We start from the raw sequence: 20,760 nt of genomic DNA, 5'->3' as shown, positions 1-20,760 counted from the left end.
TTGACCCACTGCTGGGCATACACACCAAGGAAACCAGAATTGAAAGAGACACGGGTACCCCAATGTTCATCGTAGCACTGTTTACAACAGACAGAACATGGAAGCAACCTAGATGTCCATCCACAGATGAATGGATAAGAAAGCTGTGGTGCATATACACAATGGAATATTATTCAGCCATTAAAAAGAATACATGTGAATCGCTTCTAATGAGGTGGATCAAACTGGAGCCTATTAAACAGAGTGAAGTCAGAAAGAAAAACACCAATACAGTGTATTAACGCACATATATGGAATTCAGAAAGATGGTAACGATCACCCTACATGAGAGATAGCAAAAGAGACACAGATGTAACGAAGAGTCTTTGGGACTCTATGGGAGAAGGCAAGGGTGGGATGATTTGAGAGAATAGCATTGAAACATGTATATTATCATATGTGAAACAGATTGCCAGCCCAGGTTTGATGCATGAGACAGGGTGCTCAGGGCTGGTGCATTGGGATGACCCTGAGGGATGGGATGGGGAGGGAGGTGGGAGGGGGGTTCAGGATGGGGAACACATGTACACCCATGGCTGATTCATGTCAATGTATTGCAAAACCCACTACAATATTATAAAGTAATTAGCCTCCAATTAAAATAAAAAATTAATTTTAAAAAACAAACAACAACAAAAAAAGAATGGGTATTGATGTAATTCCCTGGCAGTCCAGTGGCTAAGGCTCTGAGCTTCCACTGCAGGGGGCATAGGTGCAATCCCTGGCCAGGGAACTAAGATCCCACATGCCATGGTACAGGAGGGGTGGGGGGGATACAACTGACTACAAATGGGCAAAAGGGATCCTTCTGAAGTAATATAAATGTTCTACAACTGGACTGTGATGAAAGTTGTACAACTCTGTAAATTTACTAGAATTCATTATAAAAACAGGTGAGTTTTATGATATGTGCATTATCTATACCTTAATAAAACTGCTTAAAAAGACAGACACAAGTCACAGGCTCCAACAATGAATTTGCTCCAATCTTTCCACACTGTACAAACTCTTCTCTTTCCAACTTAAAATATCTCTACTAACTATTCCTCAAAACTTTTAATCCCCTCCCTCTTAAGCATGTCTTTAGTATGTATAAACTTCACACATTTTTTAAATGGAATTCCTTCTTACTCTCTATCCACAGGAACATAAAAACCTAGCCTGTACATGTAGGGTTACTACACTGGTGAGTTCAAGACTTTTAATTTCTGTCTTTTTGCAGGGATGGGGAGTGATTACTTCATTGGCAATTTTAAAATTCTCTTAAAGGCAGTCTGAAGGGGTGCAAGGGGATGCACTCAGGTGTCAAAAAGGGAAATACAGACATGTAGTTTAATATACATTGGATATAATCTACTTACTATCTTGACTGTGTGAAACAGTACTCCTAGTATGAACCAGAATTTATAAAGCTACTACCCATTCTGGGCCACACATTTTAAGGGGACTTAAACTGACTAAGAATGTTGCCAAAAGTGAATGACCCGCCTGGCCATATAGCTAATAACCATAATATGTGAGAAAAACAAAGTACAGGCATAGTCTCTGGTTTCCAAACTCATGAAGGGATGGGTTCAATGGAAATTAGCTCCACAGAGCAGAACTAACATCAATGCATAAAAGTTATAGTAAACCAAAAATATGACTCATTCATATCATTACTAATTTTCTAACACCTTAAAACTGTGTAACTCTGAGGAATTCTCTGGCGATCCAGTGGTTAGGATTCCACACTTTCACAACCAAGAGTGTGGGTCTGATCCCTAGTCAGTGGCTCAGAAGTAAAGAATCTGCCTGCCAAGCAGGAGACTTCAATCCCTAGGTTCTGGAGAATCCACTAGAGAAGGAAATGGCAACCCACTCCAGTATTCTTGCCTGGGAAATGCCATGAACAGAGGAGTACGGTGGGCTACAGTCCATGGGGTCACAAAAGAGTCCAACACAACTGAGCCACTAAACAACCACAGGGAACTAAGACTCGGCAAGCCGTGCAATGACACAGCAAAAATAAAACTAACGAACTCTGTTACAGCAGAAAATATTACTACCCAACTGAGATTTTAAAAAATGATTTCTATACTGGATGGACAACTAAATAGAATATTAGAAAAATAAGCATTTCTAAGTACTTTAAAAAGCTGTAGGTTATAAAAACTACTTTTTCATATGTGAGCATCATGAACTTGGTTTTTCCAAAAAAAAAAAAAAGTTAAATGAGAGCTTTTCCTGCATCAAGTGCGGTTTCCGAAAACTATCAGTACCATATTCTTTACTATTAAGTTCTCCTGTATAGTCTCTCTTTGTATTTTGTGAAAAATAACACTGTATGTTTTAAGTGTTGCAATATATTCCTCTGAAAGCTTATTAAAGGCTATACCACAAGGCAAAATATTTCCAGTGAACACTTCAAATCAAATAGTCACAGTTATATTTATCATATAAATAGCTACACACTGATATAGTGTACTTATGCATAAATTACTTACGTTTCTGTGTCTGATACCAATGATTCATTATTGCACACATCATTGAAGGTGTGAAGCTGATTCTATACAGAAAAGAAACATATTTTTCCAAAATTATTCTTGCATGTTAGCAACTGGCAAGAAACATAGTTTGACGTATTTGATATGCAGATCAGAAAGCAATAATCAGATCAAAATTATAAAATATAAGATCATCAGATATATACTTCCCAATTAGCCTATTTCATTTATCATTTTTAAACATGAATTCATTCCACAAGCAATACTTGGGCTTTATTTCACTGAGAATGTTAGAAAAAAGCTGAATAAGGGGGAAAAAATCACAAAAATTTAATGCAAAGCAGCAAGTAATGTGTCATTGCGTGCATGCCAAGTCACTTCAGTAGTGTCAGATTCTTTGCCACCCCATGGATTGTAGCCTGCCAGGCTCCTCTGCCATGGGGATTCTCCAGGCAAGAATACTGGAGTGGATTGCCACGCCCTCCTCTAGGGGATCTTCCCAACCCAGGCACCAAACCCGTTTCTTATGTCTCCTGCATTGGCAGACAGGTTCTTTACCACTAGCGCCACCTGGGAAGCCCAATGAAATTCGAGAAAGGCTTCCTAGACCTATACTTTTAAGATTTGATTTGGGAAACTGCCATTGTTTTCTACATTTACAGTCTAATACATGGGTAAAATCTAGCCACTTCAGAATAACTATACTATAAAAATAGGTAGTAAATATAAAGGAGTAAATCTAATACAGACCTTTGTAAACCAGAGTAAGCATATCCATTCTGAAAAATGCAGCTAACTACTTAGCTCTAAGCAAACTGTCATGCAAGAAGACAGATTCAAGAACACCAGATTCTTGCCACCCGCCCCTCTCAGAGAGGCTAATAATATGTATTTCTCACCATTTAAAACAGTATTTGCTACTGTGCAAACCAAAAGTTTCTGTTAGTCAAATCTTGCCTATGGCCCAATAATCTGTGGCTTCTACCCGAAATGAATTAGTTACTTATAATCTTCTATTCTTTTTCTCCCTGAAAACATTGCTTTCTAAATGTAAAAAAACTGAACAGCTAGGACTTCCCTGGTAGTCCAGTGGCTAAGACTCCACGCTCCAAATGCAGGGGGCCTGGGTTCAATTCCTGGTCAGGGAACTAGATCTCACATGCTGCAACTAAGATCTGGCACAATGAAATAAATAATAATAAATTTTTTTTTTAAAAAAGAAGGGGGAAAATTTACCCCAAAAATTATTTAAAAAAAAATATATATATATATATAAAAAACAAGTGAAGGAGTTGGACCTGAAAATCAAAAAGACCTAAGGTATAAATCCTTCTAAGTCCCTGCCTCTTCACATTTAAAATAGGAGGAAAGAGAACACATAAGAAATGATTTGTAAGGACCACAAAAAATAATGCACTTAAAGTCCTTAGCACAATGGTGCTCCATTGTGCTCCATAGATGGCTCCATAAGCAGTAGGTATTATGATGATGATAATGATAGCCTGAGAAGGCAAACAAAAAATTACCAAAAATAAAAATAGCTTACAGTTATCTGACTTAGTCCAGCCAACCTCATAGTCAAAGTAGGTGACATAAAGTACTTAAATGCAAGATCTAGGCTTTCTTTATCAAAGCACAACGTCGTGTCCAATGGTTCTTTCACTGTGCTCCACATTAAGTCAGCCATGTTGCGAGCCGCACTCTGCCTTAACTCCTGATCAGAGAGCTTGCATAAATACCTGAAATGATTCAGAAATACAACATACACGAAAACTTGCAAGCTATTTCTTAATCCAACTTAAAAATTCAATAATATTCCTTTGCTCCCTAACTTTGAAATGTTTGGTACAGTAGAACCTGACATCCTGGGATTAATATCCCCAATTTAAACTATTTCTAAGTGATACTTCAAGCATTGTGACCTGTGGCAACGTGTCCTTTGCTGAGAGTTCAACATGAATCAGAAACTGCAAAGTCCAACACAACATAGAAGGTGGGTAGAGGGAGGGAGGGAGGGAGGGAGGGAGGGAGGGAGGAACTACACAGAGACAAGTGGTTTAACATCAGATTCCGCACCTCCAGTAAAGCTTTCTATTCTCTAATACCTGTCATGTATACAGCTCTTGCTTTTAATAAGTTTCACTTAACTTCATACAAACAACATATCTACTTCCTGACACAGCCAAAATCTTTCAAAATGTGTACATTTTAAACAGCACTATTTGGATTTCAAAAATCACAATCCACTGGTTTTCCTCTCAGGCCCTACCTATATTATTTGGTTGGTTCCTCCTCCTCTACCCAACCTTTCAACATTACTGCTCCTCAGGGCTCATAATGGATTGCAAAAAGACTCCATATCCTTCCCATCACTTCATACAGCAGTCTTTGCAATGTGACTTCGCCACTCTTCCTATCAAAAGTGTCATTTCTCTACTTCCTTGCACCTGAACTTTGCCATGAAAGTTCCTTTGGCCAATGGCACAAAGAAATGTGACACAGCAGAAGCTTAAAAGCATTTGGGCTTGCTCTCTATTGCTGGGAACTCTTCAACTACCAAGAAAATGGACTCAGGAAAGCCTACTGGATGAAAGACACATAGCTAATGCCCCAAATAACATCCAGCCAACTGCCAAAATATATATGAGCACCTGTCTCCACCTGAGACCAATCCACCTGCCAACCACAAGACAAATGAATGAAGTTATCTATCCTAGAGCATCCAGGTCCAGCCAAGTCAACACAGATCGGAAGAGCTAACCAACCGGAGACCTGTGAGAAATGATAAATGGCTGTTATTTTAAGCTACTAGTGCTGGGTGTTTTCTTACACAGCAAAAGCTACGTGATGCAGGCCTGCATCCTAGCTTCACTTGTATTCTCTTTCTATGTTCTCTCCCTAGATGAGTTCATTTATTTACTCCAGAAGATTCTAAGAGTGATTCTTTATGCTGACAACTTCTAAATTAATGCTGTTGTTCTAAATTACATGCTTTTACTCCCAATTTCCTACTGTCACTTAAATGTCCCAAAGGCATGTAAAAATGAAGTCTTTAAACTCTCCCAGTCTTTCCCATCTCAGTTAATGATACCAACTGCAAACAGAGGAATCAAGGAGAAGAGGGTTAAGTGTCATCCACTACGCTATCCCTTTTCTTAAACTCCACAATCACCAATCTTGTTGCTTTCATTCTCAACTATATCCAATGAATCTGCAAAACATAACAATAACCTTGTACAAGTTTATTGCTTATCAACAATCCTTGAACAAGTATCCCTAACTTCTTTCCAGGACTACTGCATTAACTTTTCAGTTGGTCTCCCAGCTTCTCCTTCAACCCTCCTATAATTTATGAGGCAACTTCCAAGCTACTGAAAGGCCAACCTGATCTTTTAAAAACCACTATGAGGGCTTCCCTGGTGATCCAGTGGTTAAGAATTCATCTGCCAATGCAGTGGACACACTTTCAATCCCTGGTCCAGGACGATCCCATGCTGCAGTGTGCGTGGGCACACTGAGTCCCGTGTGCCACAACTATTGAAGCCTGTGCACCTGGAACCTGTGCTCTGCAACAAGAGAAGCCCCTACCCTCCACAACTGGACACAGCCCATGGGCTTGAAGCAGTGAAGACCCAGCAAAGCCACAAACAAAATAACCAAATCTTTTTAGAAAATTAAGCTATTAAAAAAAAAAAAAAAACCATCAGGATTCATCTACTTAAAACCCTTCAACAGACCCCACGGCTAAAAGTAAATTCAAATTCCTTGCAACAGCCTGAAGGTCCTAAATAATTTTATCAATCATATCATAATTGAACTTCCCTGTGCATTATTCTCTGCCAATCTACTTCTAGTTTTTTAATGTCATATTCTTTCCAACTTCAAAGCCTATGCCTTTATGTTCCTTCTACCTGAAATATGTCCTTCTAATTAATATCTGATGAGCAGATTCATGTTCTTCAGATGCCACCTTTCTGAAAGGCCTCATATTCTCTATCACCTTATATCTTTACTTGCACAGGATTCAGCATTATCTGATTCTTTTCCTGATACTTTCTCCAATAACTTAGACAGTAACTGGAAAATAGTAGGCACTAAAATTTTTGCAAATGCAAGAATAAGAAAAATTATAAAGAACTCTTAAATATTATCAAGTAACACAATCTAAGAACACCAAAAGCTTACATCCTACATTTAAACAATACAATTCTTTCTCTATCTTCATCATAGGTTTCATTCATAGGTTGGGACTTACAAAACACAAGTATCACTTGCTCCTCAATGAGACCTTCTCCATACCCACAGTTACTAATTGTGACCTACCCTCTAGAACTCTCAATCCACCCTTGTCATTATTTTTCTCTGTAGTACTCATGAATTTCTTTTTTATGTTTTAATTATTTATTTCAATTGGAGGCTAATTATAATATTGTAGTGGTTTTTGCCATACATTGCCATTACATCAGCCATGGGTGTACACATGTTCCCCATCTTGAACCCACCCACCCTCAACTCCCTCCCCATCCCATCCCTCAGGGTCATCCCAGTGCACCAGCCCTGAGCACCCTGTCTCATGCATCGAACCTGGGCTGGAGATCTATTTCACATATGATAATATACATGTGTCAATGCTATTCTCTCAAATCATCCCACCCTCGCCTTCTCCCACGGGTCCAAAAGTCTGTTCTTTACATCTGTGTTTCTTTTGCTGTCTCGCATATAGGTCATCGTTACCATCTTTCTAAATTCCATATATATGCGTTAATATACTGTATTGGTGTTTTTCTTTCTGACTTACATCACTCTGTATAATAGGCTCCAGTTTCATCCACCTCATTAGAACTGATTCAAATGCATTCTTTTTAATAGCTGGTACTCATGATTTTCTAAGGACTCTATTATTTTTTATTGTGTACACAGATTACACAAAAGGAGGTAACTTTTCTTCTCTGCTATATTCCCTATGCCTATAAAACTTAGTATATATTTGCTTACTGAATAAATATAGCTGAATATCGTGCAACCACTGTTAATCTCTCATTCTTTATACTCAAGGAAAAAAAATTCCAACATGAATTGCTTAAAAGTAAACATTAAATATAAAAATACATGTTCATTAGAAACTATAAATTGTCAAATTAAAATTTTCTCTGGGGAATGTGAATGCAAAGGGCTTTCAAACAATATAATTCTGTACTATTATATGAACAGTTTTAAACACTACTATATTGACAACAAGGGGAGAAAAGTTTTATAAACTTACCTGATAACGTATGTCCTAAAAGGAATAATGTGCTGCATGACAGCAGGGATATGCAGCCATATTCTAATCTATAAAGAAACATAAAAGCAATATTAATGTATAATGAATATGAAATACATGTCTTTAAGAACAAAAACATTTAGTATTTTGCTACATCTAAAACATAAATATTTTGTAAAGGATAAACTAAGAAATATTACTGAACACATACAAGTAGTTTAACCTATACATTTTTAATACATATACCTAAAATCAACCTAAAGAATTACTATCAGCATCTTGATAAAAAGGGAGAACCATCAATCCAAGAGTATCTTACTACCTGCTATTCTATACCTCTTTGCATGGTAGCAACCCAAATACAATAGAACTATATAATTTTTTCATAAATCATCTTAGTTTTTTAAACTATATATTTATTTATTTATTAGGCTATGTTGGGTCTTAGTTATGGCACTCCAGCTTCGCTCTAGTTGTGGCACACAGGCTCAGTGGTTGTAGTATGCGGATGAGTTTCCCCATGGCATGTGGCATCTTAGTTCCTCAACCAGGGATCGAACCCATGTCTCCTGTGTTGACAGATGGATTATTAACCACTGAGCCACCTGGAAAGCCCTATATGTCAATTACACCTTAATTTTTTTAAAAAAATGACAAGGAGGTAGAACTTGTTTTACTGCATAACAAGACTTCTTAAAAAGCAGCAGAAATTAGATAGGATGAAAAATAGCACAAGACTAATCAAATAGACAAATGGAACATACTATAAATCTGAGACTATGCCCAAGAAGACACATAAAGATACTTGATTTATGACAAAAATGAGTCTGCAAAACAAAGAGGAAAGAACTGTCTTTGCTACAAATAGTGATAGGACCAGGAGTTGGCTATATGAAAAAGAAAATGAATCCTAATCCCTCACATACACCACACACGGTCAGTTACCACGGAATTACAGGTCAAAATAACAAAGTAATATAACAAAACTTGAAGAAAATGGAAAAATATCTTCATAACCTGAGAATAAGATTTTTTTAACCATTAATGAAAATATTAACCATAAGGAAAAAATTTCTTATAAATTATACACCATTAAGATTTAAAGCAATCCTTAATGAAAATGCAAATTACAATGAGCTGTCATCTCACATAATTCAGAATGGCCATCATCAAAAAGATTACAGATAACAAATGCTGGAGAGGGTAGAAAGAAAAGGGAACCTTCCTGCAGCATAGGTGGCAACGTAAATTGGTGAAGCCACAATGAAAAAGTCCAGAGATTCTGATAAAAACTAAAAATAGAGTTACCACATGATCCAACAATCCCACTTCTAGGCATATATTCTAAAAAGAAAGGGAAAAAAAAACTCTAATTCAAAAAGATACATCCATCCCCAATGTCCACAGAACACTATTCACAATAGTGAAGACACAGAAGTAATCTAAATGTCCACCAACAGATGAACGAATAAACAAAATGGGGTATACATATCTGTTCCTGCTGTTCAGTTGCTAAGTACAACTCTTTGTGACCTCATGAACTGCAGCACGCCAGGCTCCCCTATCCTCCACTATCTCCCAGTTTGCTCAAATTCATGTCCACTGAGTTGATGAGGCTATCTAACCATCTCATCCTTTGCCATGCCCTTCTCATTTTGCCTTAAATCTGTCAGGGACTTTTCCAATGAGTTGGCTCTTTGCATCAGGTGGCCAAAGTACTGGAGCTTCAGCTTCAGCATCAGTCCTTCCAATGAAAATTCAGAGTTGATCTCCTTTAGGATTGACTGGTTTGATCTCCTTGCTGTCCAAGGTCTTCTCCATCACCACAATTTGAAAGCATCAATTCTTCAGCGCTCAGCCTTCTTTCCTGTCCAACTGTCACACCTGGAGACTACTGGAAAAACCGTATCTTTGACTATGCAAACCTTTGTCGGCAAAGTGATATATGTGCTCTTTAATACACTCTCTCTGTTTGTCATAGCTTTCCTTCCAAGGAGCAAGCATCTTTCAATTTCATGGGACTAGTCACCAGCCAGTGATTCTGGAGCCCAAGAAGATAAAATTGGTTTCCACTTCCACTTTTTCCCCTTCAATTTGCCATGAAGTGAAGGGACCAGGTACCATGATCTTAGATTTTTTACAATCAAATTTCAAGCTAACTTTTTCATTCTTCTCTTGCACCTTCATCAAGAGGCTCTTCAGTTACTCTTCACTTTCTGACATTAGAATGATATCTGCATATTGAGATTGTTGATATTTCTCCTGGCAATGTTGATTTGAGCTTGTCATTCATCCAGCCCAGCATTTTGCATAATGTACTCTGCACAGAAATTAAATGAGCACAGTGACAATATACAGCCTTTTCATATTCCTTTCCCAATTCTGAACCAGTCCTTTGTTCCATGTCTGGTTCTGTTGCTTCTTGACCCTCATACAGGTTTCTCAGGAGACAGGTAATGTGGTCTGTTATTCCCATCTCTAAGACTTTTCCACGGTTTGTTGTGATCCACAAGTCAAAGGCTTTAGCGTAATCAATGAAGCAAAAGTAGGTATTTTTCTGGAATTCTTAATCACAGCACTTTAACAGAATCATTTAGGATTTGAAACAGCTCAGCTGGAATCTATCACCCCCACTAACTTTGTTCATAGTAATGCTTCCTCAGGCCCACTTGATTTCACTCTCCAGGATGTCTGGCTCTAAGTGAGTGGCCAAACCATGTTCATTATCAGGTGATTAAGACTTCTTGCATAGTTCTGTGTATTCTTCCCTCCTCTTCTTTATCTCTTCTGCTTCTGATAGATCTTTACCATTTCTGTCCTTTATCAGGCCCATCCTTGCATGAAATGTACCCCTGGTATCTCCAATTTTCTTGAAGTGATCTCTAGTTTTTCCCATCTAAATTGTTTTCCTCTCTTTCCCTGCATTGTTCACTTAAGAAGGCCTTCTCATCTCTTCTTGCCATTCTCTGGAACCCTGCATTCAGTTGGGTGTATCTTTCCCTTTCTCCCTTGCTTTTGGCTTCTCTTTCCTAAGCTATTTGTAAACCCTCCTCAAAAAGACAAACAGCCTTCCTGCATTTCTTTTTCTTTGGGATGGTTTTGGTTGCTGCCTGCTGTACAATGTGACAAATCTCCGTCCATAGTTCTTCAGGCACTATATCACATCTACTCCCTTGAATCTATTTGTCACTTCAACTGTATAATCATAAAGAATTTGATTTAGGTCATACCTCAACAATCTAGGGATTTCCCCTACTCTCTTCAATTTAAGCCTGAATTTTATAAGGAATCCATGATCTGAGCCACAGTCAGCTCCAGGTCTTGTGTTTGCTGACTGTACTGAGCTTCTCTACCTTTGGCTGCAAATAACACAGTCAATCTAATTTTAGTACTGACCATCTGGTGATGTCCACGTGTAGAGTCTGAAGAGACTGTTGGAAGAGTTGTTGGAAAAGGGTTTTTGCTATGACCAGCATGTTCTCTTGACAAAAACTCAGCCTCTGCCCTGTTCATTTTGTATTCCAAGGCCAAACTTGCCTGTTAAACTCCTGACTTTCTACTTCTAATCCTACTTCCTAATCCCTATGATAAAAAGGACACCTTTTTTTGGTGTGTGTACCAAAAGGTCTTGTAGGTCTTCACAGAACCAGTCAACTTCAATTTCTTCAGCATCAGTAGCTGTGGCACAGACTTGGATTCCTGTGATGTTGAATGGTTTGCCTTTGAAACAAATTGAGACCATTTTGTCATTTTTGAGACTGCAACCAAGCACTGCATTTTGGACTCTTATTGACTATGAGGGTTATTCGATTTCTTTCAATAGATTCTTACCTATAGCAGTAGATATAATGGTCATTTGAATAAATTTGACCATTCCCATCCATTTCAGTTCACTAATTCCTAAGACGTCAATGTTCGATCTTGCCAATTCCTCCTTGACCACATCCAGTTTACCTTAATTCATGGACTTAAAATTCCAGGTTCCTAAGCAATACACTTCTTTATGGCATCAGACTTTACTTTTACCACCAGCTGTATCCACAACTGAGCATCATTTCTGCTTTGACCTAACCCCTTCATTCCTTCTGAGCTCTTAGTTAATTGTCCTTCGCTCTTCCCCAGGAGCATACTGGACATTCTAACCTAGGGGGCCCAGCTTCCGGTGTCATATCTTTTTGCCTCTTCATACTGTTCATGAGGTTCTCCAGGCAAGAATACTGGAGTGGATTCCCATTTCCTCCTCCAATGGACCACATTTTCTTGGAACTCTTCACTATGATCCGTCCATCTTGGGTAGCCCTACACAGTGTGGCTCATAACTTCATTGATTTACACAAGCCCCTTTGCCACAGACTATAATCCATTAACTGGGGGGTGTGTGTGTGTGTGTGTGTGTGTGTGTGTGTGTGTGTGTGTGTGTGTGTGTGTGTGTGTGTGTGTGTGTGTGTGTGTGTGTGAGTGAGTGATAGAATATTACTAAACCATTAAAAAAAAACAACTTGCAATTTGCAGCAACATGGGAATGGACCCAGACATTATCATACATAGTGAAGAAAGTCAGGCAGAGAAAGACAAATTCTATATGATATCACTCATACACGGAATCCAAAAAAATAATATAAATCAACTTCTGTACAAAACAGAACACCTATGGTTACCAAAGGGAAAGGTGAGAGGGAGGGATAAATTGGGAGTATGAGATTAACATCTGCTTCAGCTTCATTGACTACATGAAAGCCTCTGACTATGTGGATCACAACAAACTGTGGAAAGTTCTTTAAGAGACAGGAATATCAGACAACATTATCTGTTTCCTAAGAAATCTGTATGTGGGTCAAGAAGCAATAGACTCTTACATGGAACAAATGACTGGTTGAAAGTTAAGGAGTACAGAAAGGCTATATATTGTCTATTTATGCAACTTCTATGCAGAATACATCATGCAAAATGCCGGACTGGATGAATCACAAGCTGGAATCAAGATTGCCAGAAGAAGTACCAACATCCTCAGATATGCAGATGATACCACCCTAATGGCAGACTGTGAGGAGGAACTAAAGAGCCGCTTGATCAAGGTGAGAGAGGAGACTGAAAAAGCTGGCTTAAAACTCAACATTTAAAAAAACTAAGATCATGGCATCTGGTCCCATCACTAAATGCAAATAAAAAGGGAAACTGAAACCAATGACAGACTTATTTTGGGGGGCTCCAAATCACTGCAGACTATGACTGCAGCCATGAAATTAAAAGATGCTTCCTCCTTGGAAGGAAAGCTATCACAAACCTAGACAGTGTATTACAAAGCAAAGATATCACTTTGCTGACAAAAGTTTGCATAGTCAAAGCTATGGTTTTTCCAGCAGTCATGTACAGATGTGAGAGCTGGACCATAAGAAAGTCTGAGCACCAAAGAATGGACGTGAATTTGAGCAAACTCTGGGACACAGTGAAGGACAGGGAAGGCTGGTGTGCTGCTGTCCATGGGGTCACAAAGAGTCAGACACAACTGAACAACTGAACTACAATAATGAGATTAATAAATACATACCACACCTTAGATATAAATAAGGGCTTACAAACAATAAGGGCTTCCCTGGTGGCTCAGTGGTAAAGAATGTGCCTGCCAATGCAGAAGACATGGGTTAGATCTCTGGTCTAGGAAGATCCCACATGCTGGAGAGCAACTAAGCAAGCCCTTGTGTCACAACTACTGAGCCCATGTTCCACTGCAGCCCACTCACCCTAGAGTCTGTGTATCAGAACAAGAGAACACATCACAGTGAGAAGCCAGCCCCAACTCACTGCAACTGCAGAAAGCTGCATGCAACAATGAAGACCCAGCACAGCCAAAAATATCAATAAACAAAAATTTTAAAAAACAAACAACAAGGATTTACTGTATAGTACATGGGACTATGTTCGGGATCTTGTACTAACCTATAGTGAAAATGAAGCTGTATACCCAAAACTAACATAATATTGTAAATCAACTATTTGTTGTTTTAGTTGCTAAGCTGTATCTGACTCTTTGCGACCCCGTGGACTGTAGCCCCCCAGGCTCCTGTCCGTGGGATTTTTCAGGCAAGAATACGGGAATGGAATGGCGGGTTGCCATTTCCTTCTCTGGGAGGTCTTCTCAGCCTAGGGATCAAATCCACTACTACTACTACGTCTCCTGCATTACAGATGAACTCTTTACCACTGAGCCAGTTATATTAAAAATAATCATCTTTAAAAGATACAAGAGAATGGAAAGCAAAACCAGAGTTGAAGAAGGTATTAGTAATCCATGGATGTCAGGCAAAAGACTTGTATAAAAAACATATAAGGAATCTCCATATATCAGTAAGGAAAGGGCAAACAATTTGATTTTTTTAATGAATTTAATAAACCTGAACTGACACTTCTCAAAAAATATTCAAATGGCTAATAGCCCATGAAATTGTGTTCAATTTCTTTAGTCATTTAAAAATACAAAAGGAGACCATAATGAGATACCACTACTCATCCATCAGGAGTAAGAACACTTGATGTTTGCTTGGATACGGAGCAATGGGAAACCTCATTCCTGGTAGGAGTATAAACTAATACAATTACTTACGGAAACCTTAACATTAATGTTTAAGAGTGATTTTATGCATAACTTGTCATCAACAAATTCTACTACTAGATATATATCAAAATAAAACACATGCACATATGCACCAAAAGACATGTAAGAGGTTGCTGACACCACATAACTCTTAATAATCTAAATATTCAACACCAGTAAAACAGACCAATGGAAGTGTATTTTAAAGGAGTATTATACAACAATGAAATTGAGCTACTTCAGCTACACGCAATCTCAATTTTAAATTAAACTAGCCATACATGCTATAGTCCATGGGGTCACTAAGAGTCAGACACAACTGAACGACTTCACTTTCACTTTTCACTTTCATGGAGAAGGAAATGGCAACCCACTCCAGTCTGGGTTCTTGCCTGGAGAATCCCAGGGACGGAGGAGCCTGGCGGGCTGCTGTCCATGGGGTCGCACAGAGTCAGACACGACTGAAGTGACTTAGCAGCAGCAGCAGCAATACATGAAAGATGCATTATGTGTAATTTCACATACATGGTTCGGTTCAGTTCAGCCACTCAGTTACGTCCAACTCTTTGTGACCCCATGGACTGCAGCACGTCAGGCTTCCCTGTCCATCACCGACTCCCAGAGCTTGATCAAAGTCATGTCCATCGAGTTGGTGATGCCATCCAATCATCTCATCCTCTGCCTACAATTTTTCCCAGCACCAGGGTCATTTCAAATGAGTCAGTTCTTCATATCAGCTGGCCAAAGTATTGGAGTTTCAGCTTCAGCATCGGTCCTTCCAATGAATATTCAGTACTGATTTCCTTTAGGATTGACTGGTCTGATTTCCTTGCAGTCCAAGAGACACTCAAGAGTCTTCTCCAACACCACAGTTCAAAAGCATCAATTCTTTGGCGCTCAGCTTTTTTTATAGTCCAACTCTCTCATCCATACATAAAGTGAAGTGCAGTGAAAGTCCCTCAGTCATGTCCAACTCTTTGCAACCCCACAGACAATAAAGTCCATGGAATTCTCCAGGCCAGAATCCTGGAGTGAGTAGCCTTTCCCTTCTCCAGGGGATCATCCCAACCCAGGGATCGAACCCAGGGATCGAACCCAGCTCTCCCGCATTGCAGGAGAATTCTTTACCAGCTGAGCCACAAGGGAAGCCCTTCCATGACTACAAGTCATCCATACATGACTCCTGGAAAAACCAAAGCCTTGACTAGTCGAACTTTTGTCAGCAAAGTAATGTCTCTGCTTTTTAATATGCTATCTAGGTTGGTCATAGCTTTTCTTCCAAGAAGCAAGCAGCTTTTAATTTTATGGCTGCAGTCACCATCTGCAGTGATTTTGGAGCCCAAAAATATAAAGTCTGTCACTGTTTCCATTATTTCCCCATCTATTTGCCATGAAGTGATAGGACCAGATACCATGATCTTAGTTTTTTGAGTGCTGAGTTTTAAGTCAACTTTTTCACTCTCCTCTTTCACTTTCCTCAACAGGCTCTTTAGTTCTTCTTCACTTTCTGCCATAAGGGTGGTGTCATCTGTGTCTCTGAGGTTACTGGTATTTCTCCCGGCAATCATGGTTAACCATACATGGTTAACAAGGGACAAAACTAAATTATAGTATTTCAGGCTATAAGCTTAAGTAATAAAACAATAAAGAAAAGCAAGAAATAAAAATATGAATTGTATTTACCTTTAAGGGCAAAGAGATGGGAAAGTGACTTAGAGGAATCATAAAGGAGGCTTCTGGGGAGTTAACTGTTTTGTCTCTTGGCATAGTAGTGGTTAGAAGGGTAGTGATTAGAAGGGGTATTCACTTTGATAAATCATAAACCTTATTCTGTGCACTCTTCTGTTTGAATGTGTATTTCAAATTTTTTTAAAAGGTTAACACATTCAATTATATACAAGATACATTAGAGATGGTGAAAATGAAAATAGGTACAGTGATACCTTTTATTTGCGGATAAAGACCTCAATGAATAAAAGTGTAAATAAAAATAACAAGGGAAAATGTCAACACTGGAAAGAAATTTTTAACAGAAAGAGCTACCATTTGTTGATCCCTTAATATTCTCATTCTGATAGATGGAAAAAGTGAAGTTTATAATGTAATCAAAATTAGATAAAAAGTGGGCTTCCCTTGTGGCTCCGTGGTAAAGAATCTGCCTGCCAATGCATGAGACACAGGTTCGATCCTGGGTGCAGGAAAATCCCACATGCTGTGGAGCAACTGAGCCTGTGTGCCAAGAGAAACCACTGCAATGAGAAGCATGGGAACTGCAACTAAAGAGTAGCGTCCACTCGCCACATCTAAAGAAATGCTAAAGAAAAGCTACAAAGACGCAACACAGCCAAAAAAATAAAAAGTAAATAAAATTTTAAAATAAATAAAAAGTATTAAATAATATTAAGCAAACAATACCAAAAAGATAGTACAACAGAACTACAATTCAAGCCCAGAATTATTCCTCTGTAAAATCTACATTCTTTATACTATTATAATGGAAAACAATATAAAAATCAAATTCCATACACTATTAATCATATAATATAGGTGGTTCTTCTTTCCTTACTGTTAGTGCAGCCAAAAATAAATAAATAAATGAGACTTAAAGAAACCACCAGGATTTATAATTTACAATGCTCCACTAATGGAAAACTACTCTGCTCTAAGTCAATTTGTATGTGACAAGAAAATTCTGAAATTTAAAGGCCTAAAAAGGGATGTCTATTTCAAGTGCTTAAACAGATCACTAAGTGCTTTCATTAAACTTCAGAGTGGTCAAAACCCCAAGAAAGGTCAGAAATCATGCTAAAACTCATACTACTTTAAATGTCCAAACTCTGAAAAAAATTAACTACAGGGTCTGCAGAAAACATAATTACCAAAAACCCCCGGCAATTTAAGCTCCTAATTGCACCAAAGTATTAACTGTATTTAGAAAAACAGAATGAAAAGGGCAAAATCAAAAAATATTTTTTTATGACGAACGGTGCCAAATGATAGTTATCCATTCAAGTTATAAAATATTTGGTTGGAAAGTACATTATGTTATACTCTCAGGAAAAAAACACATCAATTTAGTATCCAAATAATTACATTATTAATTAAAACAGTATGACTAATTTTAACTTTGGTTTATTGGTCTCAGTTGAGCTACAAAATAACGTTATGCAAACTGACAACAGTCCACAGTTAGCAGTCACAAAAAGGCTGGGAACAGAAAACTGAAACTGAATTCAAACTTTTTCTCTAGTAAAGGACTCCTTTTCAAGAGAGAGTAATAAATTAGTCTTTAATGAGGCTTTCATAATAGACTTTAACCAAGCATTAGTAAAATTAATTCAAGAAATAAATTTAATTCAGGTAATATTCCTAAGGAAAACTGTTGATAAATTATTTTGTGAATTTTCGATTTCAAACTCAATCAAATACTTTGTCTAAATTTATTACAGCTTAAAATTAAAATGTCAACACAGGATTCACTCAAAATTTTATTTTTTCCTTTTTCTACCAAAGGAAACCAAAATGAATAGAACTTCCTTTCAAACAAAGTCAATCAGATTAACAGAATTAAGTGTTAATAACAGCTACAATAAATAACAGCTATCGGTAACGAAGTATTTACTATTTATCAAGTACTATTAATAAGAATTTAAAATCTATCTTAAAACCTCATCACCATCTTTAAAGGCAGATCACCATACTTATCATTCCCATTCTACAAATTAAAAAATTGAAGCTCAGATTCAGAATTCAAACACAATTGTTAATCCAAATGCCAACTATGAATTCAAAGTGTATATTCCTAACCTACAAAAGCTACATTGCCGTTACAGGTAGTATTTTCAACCTATCCAAGGAACCAGGGAATTTGGGGGCTAAAAATGGTTCAAATATGGAAATGGAGGTATTCAAAACACTTTAGAAAGGCAGTGTCCTTTCCAGTGTATTTCTACACTGGAAACAATGAGACAAAGTTATTTTGTTGGGTCTTTTTTACCCCTTGTATTTTTATTTTACATACACACTTGAAATATTTCACAGTAGTTATTATTTACGGTGAGTCAGTTAACACAAGAATTCTGGCTTTGGCAAAGTTAGATTTAAGTTTTCCTGTACGATTTTTTAAAATGATGACCAAAATAAAAGGTTATTTCAGGTTAAATTTTAATATAGAGACAATAAGAAATATTTCTGTGTTTCGGCACATACTGTGTTTCACATAACTGACATTAACATACAAAAGAATTATCTTCTTTACAAAGGCAAAAAGAAATGTTAGCTTTTTACCTGTAATACAGAGGGAAGTCAGACACACTATAATAAAGCCCTGGGCTAGGCTAACCATTATTTAAGAAACCAAAAACCCTAAGAAGTCAAAAATTTGCCAGTACAAAATTCCAGACAAGGAAAGCTAAAAATCAGCATAAGACTGTGTAAAGCAATCCATCTTACGTTTCAAATAAAAGAGGTAGATAAATTTACATTTTTTACTTAAATTCATTAATTTTTTCTTGCGATGCCACACAGCTTGTGAGATCTTACTTCTTTGACCAGGAATTGAACCCAGGCCACGCAGTGAAAGCACTGACTCATAACCATTGATACAAATTTTAATTTTACTTTAGTGAAGACTGAAAAAAAAAAAAGACTTCTATACTCAACTTTTTCAAAGTATAATCCAGAAAAAAAAAAGACTATTGAACATAACAAATCTTCATAACCTTTTTCTGGACATATAAATGCATGTTATTAATGTAAGTCTTTATTCCCAAGATTAAAGTCAATAATCAATAATCAATTAAAATAATCAATAATCAATTTCAAACAATACTTACATTAGACACAACTGTAATAAATGCATGTGCTATCAGAAATGGTAAAGTTTCAGGAGTTCCATATTCAAAGCAGTCCTTCATAAGAGAAAGGCCATTTTTCCCACAAAACAAACATACATAACGAAGCAAATGCAATGGTACTTCTACATCCTGAAGAAAAAAAGAAAATTATTTTAAAACTTATCTGAGGTAATTTTCATTTTATTACCAGTACTGGAAAGATACTGGTCAGACATAAACTCAGACTGTATGAACAAAATAATAAAATTTCCATAACTCTAAAAATGAAAAAAGATAAGCACTTACATTCATATCACAGAATGCCCCTAAAATGTTGCTTTCTTGGGTTGATATATCCTGATTAAGAAGAAGAAAAAAAAAAGGTAAATGCAATTGCATCACACTATCACATAACCATCTTTTAAAACCACAATTTTTTAAAGACCGATTTTACAAAACCTCATATTTTACAACTATTACTCTTCATGAACAGTAGTATTCCAACTGAAGTTAATATGATTCAATTCTAAAGTATATTTTAACTCTTCTCTGAAGAAATAGAACTAAGATGGAATGGAATGGGTGAATTTAACTCAGATGACCATTATATCTACTACCATGGGCAAGAATCTGTTAGAAGAAATGGAGTAGCCACCATGGTCAACAAAAGAGTCCGAAATGCAGTATTTGGAACAATCTCAAAAATGACAGAATTATCTCTGTTCATTTCCAAGGCAAACCATTCAACATCACAGTAATCCAAGTCTATGCCCCAACCAGTAATGCTGAAGAAGATGAACAGTTCTATGAGGACCTACAAGACGATTTAGAACTAACACCCAAAAAACATGTCCTTTTCATTATAGGGGACTGGTATACAAAAGCAGGAAGTCAAGAAACACCAGGAGTAATAGGCAAATCTGGCCTTGGGAGTACAGAATGAAGCAGGGCAAAGGCTAACAGAGTTTTGCCAACAGAACGCACTTGTCATAGCAAACACCCTTTGGCACTGTTTCCACTGTTTTCCCATCTATTTCCCATGAAATGATGGGACCGGATGCCATGATCTTCGTTTTCTGAATGTTGAGCTTTAAGCCAACTTTTTCACTCTCCACTTTCACTTTCATCAAGAGGCTTTTGAGTTCCTCTTCACTTTCTGCCATAAGGGTGTTGTCACCTGCATATCTGAGGTTATTGATATTTCTCCCAGCAATCCTGATTTCAGCTTGTGCTTCTTCCAGTCCAGCGTTTCTCATGATGTACTCTGCATAGAAGTTAAATAAGGAGGGTAACAATATACAGCCTTGACTTACTCCTTTTCCTATTTGGAACCAGTCTGTTGTTCCATGTCCAGTTCTCACTGTTGCTTCCTGACCTGCATATAGATTTCTCAAAAGGCAGATCAAGTGGTCTGGTATAATGTTACCCTGCTTATCTAACTTATATGCACAGTACATCATGAAAAACACTGGGTTGGAAGAAGCACAAGCTGGAATCAAGATGCCGGGAGAAATATCAATAACCTCAGATATGCAGGTGACACCA

At 37.5% G+C, this 20,760-nt stretch overlaps 1 protein-coding gene across 20 annotated transcripts in view; it reads right to left on the bottom strand.

Moving 5' to 3' along the window:
- Positions 1-20,760, bottom strand: part of USP34 (ubiquitin specific peptidase 34) — a 242,438-nt gene that overhangs the window by 159,090 nt on the left and 62,588 nt on the right. For 17 of the 20 annotated variants that reach the window (XR_015136757.1, XR_015136758.1, XM_086326450.1 and 14 more), the window contains 5 exons: positions 19,522-19,572; positions 19,216-19,365; positions 7,789-7,856; positions 4,072-4,264; positions 2,526-2,587 (listed from right to left, as the gene is read on the bottom strand). Coding sequence is in view for 15 of the 20 variants with exons in the window: in XM_086326450.1 (XP_086182576.1) it covers positions 2,526-2,587; positions 4,072-4,264; positions 7,789-7,856; positions 19,216-19,365; positions 19,522-19,572 (524 nt within the window). In the remaining 5 variants the exon portion in view is untranslated. The remainder of the gene's footprint in view (positions 1-2,525; positions 2,588-4,071; positions 4,265-7,788; positions 7,857-19,215; positions 19,366-19,521; positions 19,573-20,760) is intronic. The other 3 variants (XM_086326466.1, XM_086326468.1, XM_086326467.1) reach the window with 1 other exon arrangement.

The sequence above is a fragment of the Bos grunniens genome, chromosome 11 (genome assembly GCF_055505025.1).
Source record: "Bos grunniens cultivar Pamir isolate PY7600 chromosome 11, Bosgru_T2T1.0, whole genome shotgun sequence".
Taxonomy (NCBI): Eukaryota; Metazoa; Chordata; class Mammalia; order Artiodactyla; family Bovidae; genus Bos; species Bos grunniens.
Note: the sequence above shows the minus strand (reverse complement) of the source record. Positions and strands in the feature narration are given on the sequence as shown.